At 38.3% G+C, this 19,345-nt stretch overlaps 1 protein-coding gene across 1 annotated transcript in view; it reads left to right on the forward strand.

Annotated features, from left to right (window-relative positions):
* psmb7.S (proteasome (prosome, macropain) subunit, beta type, 7 S homeolog) overlaps positions 1-19,345 on the forward strand; it is a 36,089-nt gene that overhangs the window by 5,579 nt on the left and 11,165 nt on the right. The window contains exons 4-6 of the mRNA NM_001094066.1: positions 1,381-1,521; positions 5,259-5,374; positions 18,438-18,496. Of these exons, the coding sequence (NP_001087535.1) occupies positions 1,381-1,521; positions 5,259-5,374; positions 18,438-18,496 (316 nt within the window). The remainder of the gene's footprint in view (positions 1-1,380; positions 1,522-5,258; positions 5,375-18,437; positions 18,497-19,345) is intronic.

Raw genomic sequence — 19,345 nt, forward strand, 5'->3', positions numbered from 1 at the left:
ATTGTCGATTCATTTAAGAAACCGTAACCGTAAAAATAAAATAGTTTTAAAGTAATAAAAAAAATAACGCAGTGTTGCTCTGCACTGGTAAAACATCTGTGTTTGCTTCAGAAACATTACTATCGTTTATATAAATAAGCTGTGGTGTAGCAATGGGGGCTGCCATTCAAAGGAGAAAGGCTCAGGGTTAAACAGCAGATAGCAGATAAACTCTATAGAACATAATGGTGTAATCTGTAATCCGCTATTTAACCTGTGCCATATAGCCATTCCTATACAGCAGCTTGTTTATATGAACTATACTACTGTTTCTGAAGCAAACAGATCAGTTTTACCAGTGCAGGGCAACAGTACATAATATTTTCATTACTTTAAAACACTTTCATTTTTTGATGTTACTGTTCCTTTAAAAAAGGAACTACTTTCATTGGCACTATGCGTTTCATGCCCCCAGGGAAATTAATCATGGGCTAACATGTAGGGCCAATGGAGACATTGTTCTTTTTTAATGAATCTACAAGAAACCTTATATTTTTAACTTTATTTTTGGTGGCCCTTGGAGTCTTTCTGAGTGCCCGACACACTCTTTTTGTATGTTGCTGGTTTATCCGCTTTCTAAGCTGAGGGTCCGCGGCCAGTGCACCTGGACCACCTGTTCTATGTGATGAGTGATCAACATAATTTGTGTCCTGTGCCTCTTCTCTTTTCGGTGGTTTAATAAGACTGGAGAAAGAGACCATAAGAGAGCTTGCTAATTGGGAATATATTTTTGTAAAAATAAAGTAAGTTTTAAGGCGGAGCACTAAAAAATGGCATTTGTAATAAAGGCTTCACACCGGAGATGTCTAGCTGGATGCCCACAAGATGATACTCCAAGGGAACTTTAAATCACAAACTGAAGGGGTCTGCAACGCCCATTTGAAAGCTGCAAAAAGTCAGAAGAAAAAGGCAAATAACTATAAAAAATAAATAATGAAAACCAATTGAAAAGTTAGAATTGGCCATTCTATACATACTAAAAGTTACCTTAAAGGTGAACCACCCCTTTAAGAGGTGCCTTTAAACCACACGTTGAGGAGTTTTAATTATTCTGATGCCTAATTTACAAACATGTTCATACAATACACAGAGCGAGTGTTAAACTCATTTCAGCTGTGGTCCCACTTTACTGAGCATATGCTTTGTTTTGGAGATCATTTTCCATGCATCCCCATTCACAAGTCATGCTAATCAGTTGAGTTGATGTATCTATGCTGTTTAGAGCTGTTATTATGCTGTTTTTGAAACAGTTCTGAATGGTTGATTTTAGTATATAATTTTAGTTAAAGAATGATGGAAAATAAAGCAACTCTATTTTATTGTACATTTTACTTTTTACAGTTGTTGTGGTGCTGGGACTGCAGCTGATACAGAAATGACAACCCAGATGATTTCTTCCAACATGGAGCTACATTCTCTGTCCACGGGACGTCTACCCAGGGTAGCAACTGCCAACCGCATGCTGAAGCAGATGCTATTTAGGTAATGCAGAGTAGAAAGCATTTTATGGAAATATTTAGTACATTAATAAACTTACTGTACATACTGTATATTTTTACGTAACCCCAATTAAGTTTTTTCACAGGCTTAAAGGCAAAGCCAATGGTTTGTACAGTATATTGTCAGCTAATAGAGTACTATGATTGGTTAAGAGACCATTGTATATGAATTTGCTTTGGCGGAAGAACTTCATTTATATCCGATATTAACCTACTCTATCTACTGCTACCCACAGCTCAATGCGCATGCACATACAGCCAAGCCTGGAAAAGAAGTGCACAGAGGCCTGTAACTACCCCCATGAATACAGTGCTGCCTGTGTTTGACAGCACTTTGTTAATGATGGGGGTGCAGGGAGGAACCTAGACATCCCCTACCTGTCCCTTAAATAGCACTACATTGTGCACAAGTTAGGGAGCTTCTATTTATGCAGGTTGCAAATTGCTTGGTAGATGGTAAGAACAGGACTGGCTTGTGCCCACTGGTGCTGCACTTGGAGTTTAACTTGACCCGAAAAGAAGTGTTCACTGAATGAGCACTAAGGGGCACTCTTGCACATCTTTCCCAGGTCTAAGTAAATTACCCTTCTTGTGATAAGCCCCCTTTGTATTGATATTGTGCTTAAACTCCAATTGCATACTTCATGCTGTAGGTTTTTTTTTATTTTAAGCAACTAGCAATACTAACACGTTTACTTAATGAATATTGTAGAATAAAGCCTGTTCCAACCAGTAACCACTGAGAAATCAATAGTAATTCTATTTTCTGATAGATCAGGACATTAATGATAAAAACTGATTTAGATGAGGATGTTGCCTCCATCCAAATTGGATTGTCCATCTTTATTGATGTAGTTTAGGAATTACAGCAGCTATTAATTTGCCTAAATTGGTTGGCAACTTGGCAGTTTATTTGCCTTCATATGGAGCAGGATCAGTGGCCTTTATGATGTAAATATGATTGGAGCTCAGTCAGTCCAGACTGTGTTGGCTAGATTGGGCAAGGATCTACTACTAGTTTATAGAACTAGATATCTTTTAGGGTATAGTTATCTTAATTGACGCTATCATCAAAAAACAAAGCTCACATATTATCAAAAGTACGATCAGGAGACAAGTTCACTGTGTTTGCAATTCATCAGTCGCTGCCGCCCACACCAATATCATTATCCCAGATTTCAAATTTTAACACTTACTATAAGCATTTTTGGTCAAAATGTAATTATTTCCCCCAACCAGAGTGCTCTATTAGCAACAATCTATCAATAATCTAGGTCAGGGCTGTCCAACTGGTGGCCCGCGGGCCGGCCCTCCACATCAAAGTCTGCCTGCTGTGTCTGTTTACCATATGTAAAATTTAAAAGGTATCACTACAGAGATTGACTGGCCCCTGCATTGTCTAAACCTCAAATTCAGGCTAATCCCCTGCATTGTTCATACCTGTGATCACCCTGCATTTTTCACACTTGTGACACCTCTATTGTTCACTCCCCTAAAGCCTGTACTGTTCACACCTGAGACCCAGACTGAAACTGCCACATTGTTCTCCTGTTCACACTTTATTCAAAATGCTAATGGGGCACCAGCACTGTGTCACTGTATGTAGTACATATTAGACTGGTCCTGATTCCTGTCTCCTGCTCTGTTCTGCCTTCCCTATGCTCCCTGTGTGTGTCATACTTTGGTATTTATTCTGGGGGTTTGTTAGCATTTGAAAATTATTGTTAGTGGCCCCTAAGGTGTTTAATCATATGCTGGGGTACTGTATTATACACAGGGGAGGAGGAGGCATATGGATTTATGGGTATGTCTCAATATGACTTAACTTTTTTCACATATGAGTGGCATCCTTGCCAGGGCAGGCACAAGGTAGTTTGGCACCCTAGGCAAGAGCTTCAATCAGTGCCCCCCCTGTCCTGCATTACCATTTCCCTCCTTACCATGATGGTTTTTAAATAAAGAAAGCAAGAAAGTGTACAACACTTTTTCATTTTTATTACTGTCCCCTGTACCAGCAAGCCCAGCAGCAATCCATCATACTGCCCCCCCATACCTGTGCCAGTAGCCATCCATTATACTGCCCCCCATACCTGTACCAGCAAGCTCAGCAGCCATCCACCATACAGCCCTCCAGCAGCCATCATATTGCCCCCAATCTTTACCTGTGTCAGCAGCAGCCAAAAATAAATCTGATCACATCATATTGCCCCCAAGTATTTATGTACCTGTGCCAGCGCCCTGCCCAGCAGCAACAGCAAATATATGGGACCCTAATCTGTATCTGGCTGTGCCAGCAGGAAGCTTCGAACTTTCACAGTAATAGAAAGAATGTCTTGAGTTCACTGCAACTGTGCAAGGCTGAGAGCAGCGAGAGCCACACCAAGCAGGCCACCAGCTCTCTGCTTCACCCAACAGGCCACCAGCTCTCTGCGTCACCCAACACATCAGTGACGTCATTGACGCGTGTATGCACATCGCAATGCACCGTACAGAAGGAGCTATTACTTGCCGGCAAGATGGAGAAGGGGAAGGAGAGCGATTCCACCCAACTGGGTGACCATGATTACTGAAACAAATTATTAAATAAATGCTTGAAAAAAGTGCCACCTCAATGATGGCGCCCTAGACAGCTGCCTACTCTGCCTACTCCCGGCCCTGACCCCTGCAGTGAGCACCAACCATTTTTTTTTTTTTGGTGTGCTATTAATGTGGACATGGTCTTGCGGTAACACGGGTGTGGTTTAAAGTGGGTGTGGTCTAAAAACAGGGAGTGGCTAACACTGGCTTCTGTTATTGGCCCTCCACCATGTAGATTGGAAAAATTCTGGCCCTTGGTACCATAGAAGTTGGACAGCACTGATCTAGGTGATGCAATATGGGGGACTTGTCATTTCCACCCTACTAAGTCACTTTAAAGTTTAACCATTTTGTAATATACTTTCTGTACAATATCTTTTTCTAGCTAAGATATAATTAATTACTATTGGAAGCAAAATAATCGTATCTGGTTTATTTCATGTTTACATGATTTTTTTAGTAGACTTAATGTATGAAAATGCAAATTACGGAAGGACCCCTTGTTCAACAAACCCCAAGCCCAGACCATTCTGGATAATGGGTTTCCTACCTGTTCCACAAAGACAAAGTAGTGCCACACAGTGTGCTTTTTGTTGCATTGTGTGCCATCCGTGACTCTGTCTGCCCAGGTCTAATCCATATACAAGAAAATATTTCAGTAGCACCATACAAGGACATATTCTAAGACTCACAGTACAGGTATGGGACCTGTTATCCAGAATGCTTGGGACCTGGGGTTTTCCGGATAACAGATTTTCCGTAATTTTGATCTTCATACTTTGTCTAGTAGAAAATCATGTAAACATTAAATAAACCCAATAGGCTGGTTTTGCATTCAATAAGAATTAATTACATCTTAGTTGGGATCCAGTACAAGCTACTGTTTTATTATTACAGAGAAAAAGTTAGTCTATGGGAGACGGTCATTCCGTAATTCGGAGCTTTCTGGATAACGGGTTTCTAAATAAATGTGTGCACAGTTGAATTAGGTTACAGATACAAAATGTGTAGGTCATAAATGAGATTTATATAGGCCGCATGGTGTAGTAAGGTGCTTGAATGCTCATTTGCAAATTTAAATTCAACAATTGAAGTAAATATATGGCATTGTGGCATCTGAAGAATATTGCATTTTGCTTGTAGGTATCAAGGTTATATTGGTGCTGCACTGGTGCTAGGTGGAGTGGACTGTTCTGGGCCTCATCTGTACAGCATTTACCCTCATGGTTCCACTGACAAGCTGCCCTACGTTACTATGGGTAAGTAACTTTATGCCTCTCTTTAAAGATAATTCTTTTTTTGCCTGTACAGGTATGGGACCTGTTATCTAGAATGTGCTACTAGAAATTAATTTAAACATTACATTATCCCAATAGGCTATTTTTGCTTCCAATAAGGATTAATTATATCTTAGTTGGGTTCAAGTACAAGGTACTGTTTTATTATAACATATAAAAAATTTGGATTATTTGGATAAAACTGAGTCTATGGGAGACAGCCCTTCCGTTATTCGGAGCTTTCTGGATAACGGGTTTCCGGATAACGGATCCCATACCTATATTTGAGTCAAAGACAGGCATAGTATATTACTGGCTTTTATTTTGCATAGACATAATTCAAAATTCATGGATGCTAAAAAAAAACTTTTTTTGTAGCATAGTATTGCATGCTTTTTTTTTTTTAAGTAGAGAAGGCACACTGAATCCCCCCCCCCATATGAACGGGCTGCTGTGTAGCAGAAGTCACATGGCTGCTCCAAAACATGCTAATAAATTAATATGTGCAGATAACTCCTGCACATGTATTATTGACCTGATGCAATTAAAGGACATATAAAGTGAAAGTCATTACAAACTTCTCACTACACTGTTTCACTAAATTATAATTATATAGGTATGGAACCTGTTATCCAAAATGGGGCTTTTGGTCTACGTGCCTTATGTCTACTAAAAAATCATTTATACATTAATCAAACCCAAAAGAATTGTTTTGTCTTCAGTAATGATTCATTATATCTTAGTTTAGATCAATTACAAGGTAAGGTTTTATTATTAATGTGAAAAAGGAAATAAGTTTTTAAAATTTGGATTACTTGATTAGAATGGAGTCTATGGGAGGTGGCCTTTTTGTAATTCAGAGCTTTCGGCATAACAGGCTTCCAGATAACTGATCCCATACTTGTATTTCAATGCTCACAATTTATGCTGTATTTAAAATTGTGTGTTTTTCTTTTAAAGGGAATATCAACCTTTTGTGAAATTCTACCCAAGTGATAGGGCTTTTCAAAAGAAACATTTTTCATATTGCAATGCTAACATATATTTTTCATTTACACATAATTCTATTGTGCAATGCTTTGGAAAATATTGGCATTGTATAAATACATTACTTTATTATTAAAACCTGGATGGCTATTTTAACTTTATACTTTTGGCTCCTATGTGCTGTTTTTTTTTATATCCACTAGATGGCAGCACTAGATAATAAATAGTAAAACATTCTGTTTAGGCAAGCACTTTGTTGACAAGCATCGCTATTCTTAATATGTATGTTAAAAACATTAGAAGCCTTTAGACTTTTTCCTCTCTATTCACAATAAAACGTATGATTTTATCACACACAAATTTTCACTAATTTAAATATGACCTGAATCCGTATGTACAGTATGTATTTTCATGATAACTGGCTGCATAGGTGGATCATTAGCTATTTTCCAATCCAAAACCAACCAATTGTGGTTAAAGGTATTTAATAGGAATATAGTGGATGAAGTTGAAAATTGACAATTCATCAAAAAGACCCATGTTCATTGTATTATGTTGCAGAATCTAAAATGAGCTATTGGACTGGAAGAGACATTTAAACCTGGATATTGCAAATGACATTTTTATTTTTATACTGTTATTAATTTTGCCTCTATGGATCAGTAATAAGCAACATGTAGTAGTGGTTCGGAGCTACTGATGCAGTTCAGTTTTAGTTATTTTTTTGAGAGCTGGATTTTAGTACAGGTATGGGACTTGTTATCCGAAATGGTTAGGACCTGGGGCTTTCAGGATAGTGGATCTTTCTGTAATTTGGATCATCATACATCTACTAGAAAATCATGTAAACTTTTAATAAACCCAATAGGCTGGTTTTGCTGCCAATAAGGATTAATTATATCTTAGTTTGGATCAAGTACAATGTACAGGTATGGGATCTGTTATCTGGAAACCCCAAACTCCAAGGCAGTCTCCCATATACTTCAATATAATCAAATAATCCAACATTTTTAAAATGATTTCATTTTCTCTGTAATAATAAAACAGTGCATTGTACTTAAACATTCATTTGAAGCAACGTAGGTGGTTCTTGCACTGCCGGGTGATGTTGTGATGGCTGATTCAGTTAATGCCTTTAAGAATGGCTTGGTTGATTTTTTGGACAGACATAATATCAAAGGCTATTGTGATACTAAATTCTATAGTTAGTATAGATATGTGAATATATAATGTATGTGAGGGGTGTGTGTGTGGATGCTGGGCTTCATTTGGAGGGATTGAACTTGATGGACTTTGTCTTTTTTCAAACCCAATTTAACTATGTAACTACATGTAACTATGAAACTGTGCAAAATAGCTTACAATCTAAAAGAAGAATCACATACGGATGTAGGTTTAAGAGCCAGTAAGTGTTTTGCTATCCAACCAAGCTCTGGTAGTTTCAGGAGTTTTCTTTTCTGAGGTAGGAGGACTCAGGTCATTTTACATAGGAAGGTGTAAGTCCATTTCATTAAATGGAACTAAACATGATATTTATAATGTTTTGTAGTTTTACAGTAATGTATTGGTTATTTATATAAAAATAAGTCAAATGTCAGTCATGTGACATATACTATACTTTTATATTTAGAAACATAGCACTTCATTTTGAAAAATGTAAACTGAGTTCTCGCTTTATTCCGCTGGATGTTTTCCATAACACTGTGTTGTTTGAACAGATAATTAGGCTGTTTTGGGTATAGTGAAATTGCAGTGTAAGGCTCAGAAATGATGGAATGATGTGTGGCTTTGTATAATATGCTGAAGTCTGCAAGGTGTCTTGTCATTAATGAGCGAGATATCCTAATTAGGTTTTTGGAGAGTTTTTTTTTTGTTTGTTTGTTTTTTTGCCCACTATGGTGGTTTTGTAAAATGCGTATTTTTTGGTCTGTGAAGTGTTTATAGTGGTTTTTGCCGTGTCTGACCAAGATTTGTTTTAGCAACACACATGTGCTTCAGAGTCACTTTAAAGATGAATATACTGTATGCTTAGTACAGATATGAGATCCGTTATCTGGAAACCTATTATCCAGAAAGTTCCAAATTACAAAAAGGGCGTCTCTCATAGACTCCATTATAACCAAATAATTCAGATTTTTTTAAAAATGATTTCCCTTTTCTCTGTATTAAGAAAACAGTAGCTTTTTTTAATCTAAATTAAGATATAATTAATCCTTATTAGAAGCAAAACCAGCCTATTGGGTTTATTTCATGTTTACATGATTTTCTAGAGTTAAGGTATGAAGATCCACATTATGGAACAATCTGTTATCCGGAAAACTCCATGTCCTGAGCATTCTGGATAATAGGTCCCATGCCTGTATTATATAACTAGCAACTTATTTCTAGTTTACAGAACATTTTGTATACGGTGTATGGCAGAGTACTTTATTGGCCTTTATGCTCTACCATTTAATGTTAAAGGAAAGCATTTCTGTATTATTTATCCAACATGCAGCCCCATACTTATTTCTTGATTTGCTTTGGTACAAAAAAACAGTAATAACTTTATATACATTTAGGCCCATGGCACATGAATTGAGAAGCACCAAATGTGAATTTGACCTTTAGTTGAATGGCATCATGTAAACATTAAATTAACCCAATAAGCTGGTTTTGCCTCCAATAATAATTAATTATATCTTAGTTGGGATAAAGTACAAGGTTTTGTACACTGTTTTATTATTACAGAGAAAAAGGAAATATTTTTTAAAAATTTGGATTATTTGGATAAAATGGGTTTATGGGAGACAGCTATTCTGTTATTCAGACCTTTCTGGATAACTGGTTTTCAGATCAAGGATCCCATACCTGTATTAGATAAATCATTTTTTTTTTTTTTTTTTTTTTTTTTTAAAAAGGATTTAAATGTAATGCAGTCTATGGGAGGAGACCATTCCGTAATTCTGAGCTTTCTGAATAACAGGTTTCCGGATAACAGATCGCACACCTGTATACATTTACACTTTATATGCTGTTTTGAAGTGTAGATGGGCTCATTGGGAGACCACAATTAATTCAAGGCGTCCATATATTCTGACTCTCTTTTTCTACAGTTTAGGCCATACACATGGATGACCATGTCTCACCTATGCATTTGTTTGGAACAAACAACAAGGAAGAATATTGCAGTTTTTCTTTCTGGCTTGCTGCTATGGTGCACCCACTGATGAGATGCAGTGAACTTTGACATACCAACAGTATTTCAGTTATGGCCATATTAAGCTTAAGGTGTTCTGGTTTTTAGATAATGACAAAAGATAAATGTCTGTCAAGTTAAACCTTCATATAGAATTCATTATAACGTCTAGGAGACGCAAAGAACGTAGTGATGTGCGGGCCGGCCCGATATCCGCGGGTTTACCTGCGCGTCGGGTTGTTTCAGGCCAGCCTCGCACCCCCATTTGCAGGTGATAGGCTCTTCTTCCTGCTCTCCCCGACCGCCTCCTTGCACTGCCGACTTCCGGCTTCTTTTTTTATAGACGCGTGCCCTTTTGTGACGTTACGGGTTGGATGTAACCCGACCTGCACATCAATAAAAGAAAGGTATTTGCTTTTTGACATTACTCTCCCTTTAAAGGAGACATATAGCTCCTTTTTTAACAAAGTCTGAATCTTTCTGAGTATTTTAATAATAAATAAGGTCCAATTGTGGATTCTAGTTTGGTCCAAAATTTTTTTAATAAAAATTCACGATTTAATCAGATTGGGGACAAACACGAAAAAATAGTGGAAAATCCCAGATTTTGGCCAAAAAGTCTGAAATAGTCAGATTTTCAGTCTAATTCCTGCTCAGACCAGGAATAGGATAGGGACCTCTGCTATTGATTTATATATAACCTTGGTAGGTCTGAGATGGAGGATATTCAGATTCTGATTTTTTCGATCCTCGGGGTATAATAAATCTCGAGAAATTCTGATTTTATATTATAAAAATAGAATTTTTCAAGTTTTTGCCATTCCGACTTTAATAAATAACCCCCATAGTGTTAAAACAAGAATATAGTGCATTATGCTCTTTTTGATATACTGTAGAAGAATTGTTCTTAAAAAAAGTAGTGTTTCAGGCTGATTTATTGAATATTTCTGCAAAAACCCTACTCGTCCCTCCTTTCTTTTCTAATTCTTGCTCCCTGAATTGTCTGTGCAGAGGAGCCGGCAGCACTCAGCACACTGCACTGTAGCATAGGAACCAATCAGCAGCTAGGCTGACCTGATAGGGAACTGAAGCATGTCTTTGCCTGTGTGACTGAAGAGCTTTGATTGGCTGTCCCCCTCCTATTGTGTTTCTGGTAGGGGTCGTTGGGATATGCCCACCCCTCATTTGAAACAAGGGCCAGAACAAATCTCTGGGGAGCTCCTATAAAGGGGCAATTTTTGAAGACAACAACTTGCAGCCAAAAGTAAAACCAGCTCCATATTACTATACATTATTGCCTATAAAAATAAGGGCTTTTTCATTTATCCCATATGTCTCCATTAAACTGTAAACGGCCAACACACTGAAAAAGTCAGTTCCAGCCATCTTGCCATGTTTCCCTATACCATTCACATAGATGGAAATGAAGCAAGGTCCCAGAACAGCCATGGCCACTAGTAGTTAAAGGGTTACTATCACCTCTTAAAATGTGCGTTTGAACAAAGTGTTAAGTGCTCATTAAATTCTTATATATTTTACATATTTCATGGGTTTACCCTGTACCCCATTAGCAGCAGGCCTGGCTCTGTGTACTAATCTAAAGAAGTAGAGAAAAAGCTACCAAACACTAAGGCAGGTGTAACGGGAGACCCCCTGCACGTTTATTCAGTTACTTGATGTAACGTTTCATCAAGTGACTGAATAAACGTGCAGGGGATCTCCCCGCTACACCAGCCTTAGTGTTTGGTAACTTTTTCTCTACAGTTTATTGGGAGAGGTGCCGACCCCTCCAACCTACACAGGCAATTCGCTTTCTGGATGAGATTGGGAGGAAAAAGGAAAAACCTTGCTTTGCCATTGACTTATCTAAAGAACCCATTGTATTCTGATGGTTAGATGGATAAAGAGTGGGATCCCCACCTTGTTGCAAGTAATTTTCCTTGTATTCCCCTTCTGTTTCCTCTAGCAAGCAGGAATGCTTTATACATAGATGGGGAGCTCCGCAAAATTTGTAATGATAAACTAGGCTTTTGTCATATAAATGAAAGCTGTTTGATTAAAGTTCTTGTCCCTTAGAAAGTAGTGAATGCAGTTCTTATTCCCATCACAGCGGATCCCAGCCAAAGCAAGACTGCGGTTATACATAAATTGTACATAATTGATGGTTAGGCTAGCCATATTTCAAAGGGATGTGCCCCTTCAGAGTCGCCCAGGAAATGAATAGCGAGCGAGCAGGTCTCGCTAAAACCGTTTTGTATGTTATTATAAAATAATAACTGACACTAGAGTCCATTTGCTGATGGAAAGCTTTCTTATTTTCTCGCAAGGGGTTTAAGAGATGCTCCATGCTTACTCAGGAGTGAAGGCATCAAATTAAACTGTTTGTGCTGACAAAGGGGAAATTTGGATTTCAGCAAACGAGGCAAGATTGTGTGATTGCTCTGACTGTCTGCGTTCACTTGCTGGCCAGGCCTCGTAATGAAATGCATGCATATAATTAAAGGCACTTGAAGTGTGCAGCTTGGCGAGATGTGTGCCGTCAGTCTCCAGCGGCCACAGACATCCCCGGACACAGCCTCAGTTTTTATATTCATAAATCAGCTCTTCACACATTGGCAGCACGGGTCCCATGATGTAGAAGAGAGCACCAGGAGACCAGGCCTCACAGCCAAGAACAGGATTGAAAAATGATCCTAACTGATGGGGCTCCCCGGATTTACTGCTGGAAGGAACAGCAAATTGAATAGCAATGAGAGTGCGTGAAAAAGCACCTTGTCTGCAGATCTGACACTGACCGATGATAAGGTTCAGAGATAGTGGGGCTCATTTATCAACACTGGGCAAATTTGCCCATGGGCAGTTACCTATATCAACCAATCAGTGATTAGCTTTTTAAAGCCAGCTGCAAGTAGAACAATGAATGTAGCAATTTGATTGGTTGCCATGGGTTATTGCCCATGGGCAAATTTGCCCATTGTTAATAAATGACCCCCAGTGTCTCCACCTTGTACTGTGACTAAGAGGTGTCCCGCTGCTGCTAGAGAGAAGCTACTTTCTGCCGTGGTCTTTTGTCAGGATTACAAGAATCCATCTTTTGTTTAACCCCAGTGTATCAGAAGGTTAAAACGCCAGCAAAAAGATACTGCTAGTTTCATAACCAGTGACCCTAATGACACTGTTATTTAGAGAATGTGCCTTCTTTACAATTGCATTGCTCTACAGCAACTGTCTCCTAACTGTGGCCCTCTGCATATTGCTGAACTGCACTCTCTCTTTTCTAACCTGGCCTGTAGTTCAGCCAGGGCTGCCACAGCAGGCACTTAAAGCATTACACCCTAATGGTAGCCGTGGAATAACACTATATTAACTCCAGACAGGTTTGAGGGAGCACTCAGGGGCTGTTATGGAAGCAGACTTACATTTAATAAGTTATATTTTGTCTGGACAAATGTACTTAATTTTTATTTTTATAAAAAAATGTTTTATTATTTTTACTGCAGCCCACACACAGACTTGTGCTATGCTTTTTTCAAACCTCAGGACAATAATCTGGATATTTGCACACTTAGCAGACATAGTCTTTCCATTTCTGGGTAGAATGGAGACCCAATGCACTCACTTATTTGTTGTCATGTATTTAGTTCTGGCTAAACAATTTTGTTTTAAAATTGGCAGAAGTTGATTGGCAGATTTATCAGATTTATCACTTTAACCACACACAGTAGATGATATAGTTAAATAGATTAAACTGAATACTTACTGCATTACAGAACAAGCCTGTTTTCGTTATTACCTGTTGCAGGTTCTATGGATTGTCCAGGGCTGTTAGGGAATTTTGGGGAAGTTCAGTTACTGGGTAACAACTGACTGAACAGCAAAGATACTCTGAATTTTAAAGGGATACTGTCATGGGAAAACATGTTTTTTTCAAAATGCATCAGTTAGTGCAGCTCTAGCAGAAATCTGCACTAAAATCCAAACAAACAAATTTGTTTATATCTAATTTTGAAAACTGACATAGGGCTAGACATATTGTCAATTTCCCAGCTGCCCCCAGTCATGTGACTTGTGCTCCGATAAACTTCAGTAACTCTTTACTGCAGTACTGCAAGTCGGAGCGATATTACCCCCTCCCCTTCTCCCCCAGCAGCATAACAACAGAAAAATGGCAAGGTAACCAGATAGCAGCTCCCTAACACAAGATAACAGCTCCCTGGTAGATCTATGAACAGCAATCCGTAGTAAAATCCAGGTCCCACTGAGACACCTTCAGTTACATTGAGCAGCAGAAACAACAGCCTGCTAAAAAGCAGATCCATCCTAAAGTGCTGGCTCTTTCTGAAAGCACATGACCAGGCAAAAGGACCTGAGATGGCTGCCTACACACCAATATTACAAATAAAAAAATACACTTGCTGGTTCAGGAATTACATTTTATATTGTAGAGTGAATTATTTGCAGTGTAATTTAGAAATAAATACTACACCATAAAAATCATGACAGAATCCCTTTAAGGTTCAGTTCAAGATTTGGCAAAATTCCAGTGCTTTTTGCAGGAATTAGATATTGGCCAAAATTATGGATTCACTTAGAAAGGCCTACCTTTGGAGTGTGACTATGAAATTAGAGTTAGAATGATATTGAGACCTACATTGACATTACATAATGGTCTTTTCCCAGTTAGAAGTAAATGAAGAGTGAAAGGTCGTAATCTATTTTAAAAATAACAAAAAAAAAGTGACTGCTGTAAAGTGAAACAGCCGGTAGAAATAGTAGAAAGAGCCCAAGTGATAACGTGGCAGTGAAGGTTGCCTTTATTTGTGGTGGGAACTAGAGCAAGATTTTGCAGAGCTTTTTCAGCCCATGGCCCCTCAACTGTTTGTTGAACTTGACTGCAAGATGGGCAACCTCAGCAAGAAATGTGGCTTCCTTTTCTGGAGCAAATTACAGCCTTTTTGCTGTAAGAGCTAGTAGTTAGCCAGGTCTAATTTCAAAAGGATGAATAAGACGTACAGTGGTGAAAAGACTGTAAGGAGCAATAAAAACATTACCAGGTGCTTATAGGGAAATACGGTAATCTTTACTTGATGGCATTCCCTGATGCAATGCTCAAGTGTATGAACCCATCACTGTTGGGTGCTGCTGGAGTTGGGTGTTGGGATGGGAGAACATTGTATTGTTTTATTGTTATTCACTACTCTTCCAGACCCCCATTAGAAATAAGCTTTCCTTGTGTGTGTTTGCTTTTTAACAGTTAATAGTTTATTCTAATTACACTGTATTTGTTTTATATGTTTAGCTCTATTGGGCTTCGTATATTAATTTATATTTTTCTTGTACTGCTCCTGGGCAACCTAAATCTATATTATATAAGAGTTTCAGCCAATTTAAAACCACAGTACACTGTGAAGCATGGTGACACAAGCATCATGAAAAGGGTGGTGTTTCTCATACTATGGTGTTGGGCCTATTTATCGCATATATCAGCAAAACAAAGGGATTCAGTTTGAAGCAGAGCTCATCCTAATCCATAGTGTGTTGGCGTCTCCTCTCTAGCAGCAGCAATCGCAAGATTAAACTGGAGTCCGCAGTAGCTGGGGCATGAAACGCGTAAGCTGTCTGCACAATTACGATATCATAATGTGTGCATAAACAAAGTCATAGATTAAGGTGGACGGTGGCCTCTGTTTATTTCATCCGGTGAGCACAATAGACGAGAGTTGATATGAATGATCTATTTATCTCATACCAGGGATCATGGATCGGTTTCAGTACATCAATATACTTGGAGGTCATGTTGCCTTATTCCAAAGAGCAAATGCCCTTGAAATCAATGTTTTGACAAGACAACGACCCCAAACACATCAGTAAACGAGCAACATCTTGGTTCCAGACCAACAAGATTGACGTTATGGAGTGGCCAGCCTAATCCTTAATCCAATAGAAAACTTGTGAGGTGATATGAAAAACACTGTTTGTGAGGCAAAAGCAAAAAATGCTGAAGAATTGTGGAATGTAACAGGTGCCAGAAGTTGGTCGACTCCATGCAACACAGATATGCAGCAGTTCTCAGAAACACTGCTTCTACACCTCAATATTAGTTCAGTCATTCAAAGGAAAGCAACATCTTGAAACATGTTTCAGTTTATACAGTGAATGTCTGAGTATGTAAAGAAGAATCCAGAGACTGCTATTTTTTGCAACGGCCTAATATTCCATTTTCTTACCTTTCTGTAAAGGAATAACCCAAATTTGATAAAGTTTTCATGTTTTGATTTGGAATAGAATGTGCCTTGTTCCCAATGCATGTGCGAGTGTGGAAATAAAAGCTATTACGGCTATGGGACACATTATCCAGAAACTCGTTATCCAGAATGCTCCGAATTACGGAAAGGTCATCACCCATAGACTCCATTTTATCATCATAATAAAATTTGAAAAAGGAAAATGATTTCCTTTTTCTCTGTAATAATAAAACAGTACCTTGTACTTTATCCCAATCCTTATTGAAAGCAAAACTAGCCTATTGGGTTTATTTAATGTTTACGTGATTTTCTTGTAGACTTAAAGGAAAACTATACCCCCAAAATGAATACTTAAGCAACAGATAGTTTATATCAAATTGAATGACATATTACAGAATCTTACCAAACTGGAATATAAATTAACATAAATATTGCACTTTTACATCTCTTGCCTTGAACCACCATTTCGTGACTCTATCTCTGCTGCCTCAGAGATCACCTGACCAGAAATACTACAACACTAACTGTAACAGGAAGAAGTGAGGAAGCAAAAGGCAGAACTCTGTCTGTTAATTGGCTCATGTGACCTTACATGTGGTTTGTATGTGTGCACAGTGAATCGTACGATCTCTGGGGGCGGCCCTTATTTTTTAAAATGGCAATTTTCTATTTATGATTACCCAATGGCACATACTACTAAAAAAGTATATTATTATGATAATGGTTCATTTACATGAAGCAGGGTTTTACATATGAGCTGTTTTACTCAGTATCTTTTAATAGAGACCTACATTGTTTGGGGGGTATAGTTTTCCTTTAAAGTATGAAGATCCAAATTACAGAAATATCCGTTATCTGGAAAGCCCCATTTCCTGTGCATTATGGATAAAAGATCTTTATAAAAGATAAAAGAGCTTTATTCTGGACACAACTGTATAAGCGAGCGACACACAGTTCTGACAGTCACAAAAGTGCGTTGGGAAAGGGTGGAGAAGGTCAGAGGGGGTGGGTCTTGGTCCAACTCGTGTATCACTAGTACCTGATATCCATAATCCATTGCATTCTGTTTTCCAGAACTTTTTTGCTGCGTTAAGTTTGAAATCCAAACCCTTATTAGAATCTGAATCCTGCTGGACTCAAGGAGTTAATAGTGAGACTTTTATTTGTAAAAATAAATTCTGCAGCAAAATACATTTAAATCCCAAAGGTCTCCCCACTCGGCACAGAACAACTAACACCCCCTATAATAGACTCTCATTGCCCAGTGCCTGTAAGACAAGCCATCGCCTGGTACCCAGTTAAAACCAGCCCTGGCTTTATCAGTGATGTATGAGCTTCTGTATGGGTAATGATCCTAAACCTCTGCGATATCCTGTAACAGCAGTATCTGTCATATTCAGTGGGATTACTACGCTCATTGATTTGTGTCTGTAAATCCACAGTCCCTACCCTTTAAATTTGATCTCTAATTGGGCCTCCTTAAATGGTTTAGACCAGGCTGGTCTGTATATCCTCACGGCGCTGTCACCGGCAGCATCTCTCCTCCCATTATACATTCTGCAGATTTGATGGAATCAGCAGGACTCCTCATTTGAAACAGTTTAATCGCCTCCTCTATCCTCGCGTTAAACCATTGAGGTGGTCAAGCGATGCACACAAATCATATTAAATGGCAAATATAGCTCTCTCTGTGACCCAGCTAAATAGATAGAGCTATGCAAAACAAGTTAAAAAGTAATAAATGCCAAAGGGATCTTTTAATTGGAATAAAAAATTAGACCCAACTTTATTTTCTCGCGTCTGCAGCTGCATTCCGCTACATTGTCAAGGGTGTTGAAACATGATTCCTTTTTATTATGCTTCTTTTTTTTCCTAAAGGATTAGCATGACAAGCTGGAATTTTTTGATTGTCTCCAGCAACAAAAGCAGTTCAGCACAAATACAAGATTCATAGTTTATTTTGGGTTTAAATGCACTGGTCTAATCCAGCATGGTAAAGTATTGCCGACACTAAACATCAGTGGGTCTCTGTATGTTGGGTTGGCACCCATAATGCTGTGCCTAGTGGGGTCAAACCAGGAGTCAGGTGAAAATTGGGGGGATTTTTTTTTTGCACCTAAATACTCATGGAAGCCCAGCTTGAAAGACACTTAGGGACTTGTACATTCATGTATCAATGGCTAAATAACTGATATCGCATTCTTTCAGATAACTATAACTTTGTTCCTTCCTGAGGTCCACTGTTATGCCAGGTGTCTCCTAACAAAGTCTGGAAACCACTGCTTTAACATTTTGGTGGATTTAGTTCTTGTTACAGTTCGTTTTTTAGATGGATGACTCTTGGTAAGTGGTGCATTAAATATAGGTCACCAACTAAACATCTATTAGCATGTCGTAGCTACTTCTGACAGGTAACACAACGGTTAATTATCAGTGAATCCTTTGGGGGTTGTTTTTACCTTGAAAGCAACGCCATTACAAATTTGAGTACTGGTAGGAAAATCTTTTATCAAATAGAAATTAAAAAATAGTTGTTTGATAAGGAGATTCTGGTATAAAAGTTCATCTTTAACTGGTTAACTAAAACCATTAATGGAACAATTAATGTCATTAATGAGTGTTTGCTTGTTTGCAGGATCTGGTTCGCTGGCTGCCATGGCTGTTTTTGAGGATCGCTACAAACCTGACATGGAGGTACCTAGATAATTAAAGATTTAAGTAGATGTCACACCGTGTGTGTGTGTGTATAATCTTTTTTTTCTTTGTTATTTTTACTGTAGTTCTACATTTCTCCAGCATGCTCATTGTGAAATGAATCATGTTTTTTACCATTACTACCGGCATGTCCCTTTATATGGGAAGTTTGATGTTACCTTTGCCTTTTAGTATGTTATAGATGGACCAGTTCTAATCTGCATCTCTGTTGGTCCTCAATATTTAAATTTACATTTTTGGCCTTGCTATCCTGCCCCTTTACACACTGCAATTGCTAATGTTATCTGGTGGTCAGGGTCACTGGACCTGGCAACAACAAAACAGATTGAATGTGCTACTTCACTTTAGTTGTTCTTATTTTCTTTTATTGTTTTTCGCATCCAGGCCCTTTTTTCATTTTAAAATGCTACCCTGGTTGTTAGTATAAGTGAACCTTGGCAACCAGACAATTGAATAAATCCCAAGCCCCAGAGCTTCAGAACAAAAAATGTACATAATTCAAAAAGCAAAAATAATTTAAAAAATTGAAGGCCAACTGAAAATTGCAGATTTTTTTTCCTTACTTTTTTTCCCCATCTCGAAAAATATTCTAAGCACCCCCTAAAATAACATACCTTTCTCCTTGCATTCAGATTTATGTTGTTTCTTTATTACAGCCATTTTAACTACAGCTTCTTTAGTTAGTTACTTCCTTGTCTATTGTGAAGCTCCATGCCTTTTTGCTTTCTTAGCACTTGTTCTCTTTGACTGTGAAGACCTCAAAGAGGTGCCCACTCTGCATGCCTGGTTGATTTCCATCAGAGCAGAGGCAATGTGTATGACCAGTAG

This window comes from Xenopus laevis, chromosome 8S (assembly GCF_017654675.1).
Source record: "Xenopus laevis strain J_2021 chromosome 8S, Xenopus_laevis_v10.1, whole genome shotgun sequence".
NCBI lineage: Eukaryota > Metazoa > Chordata > Amphibia > Anura > Pipidae > Xenopus > Xenopus laevis.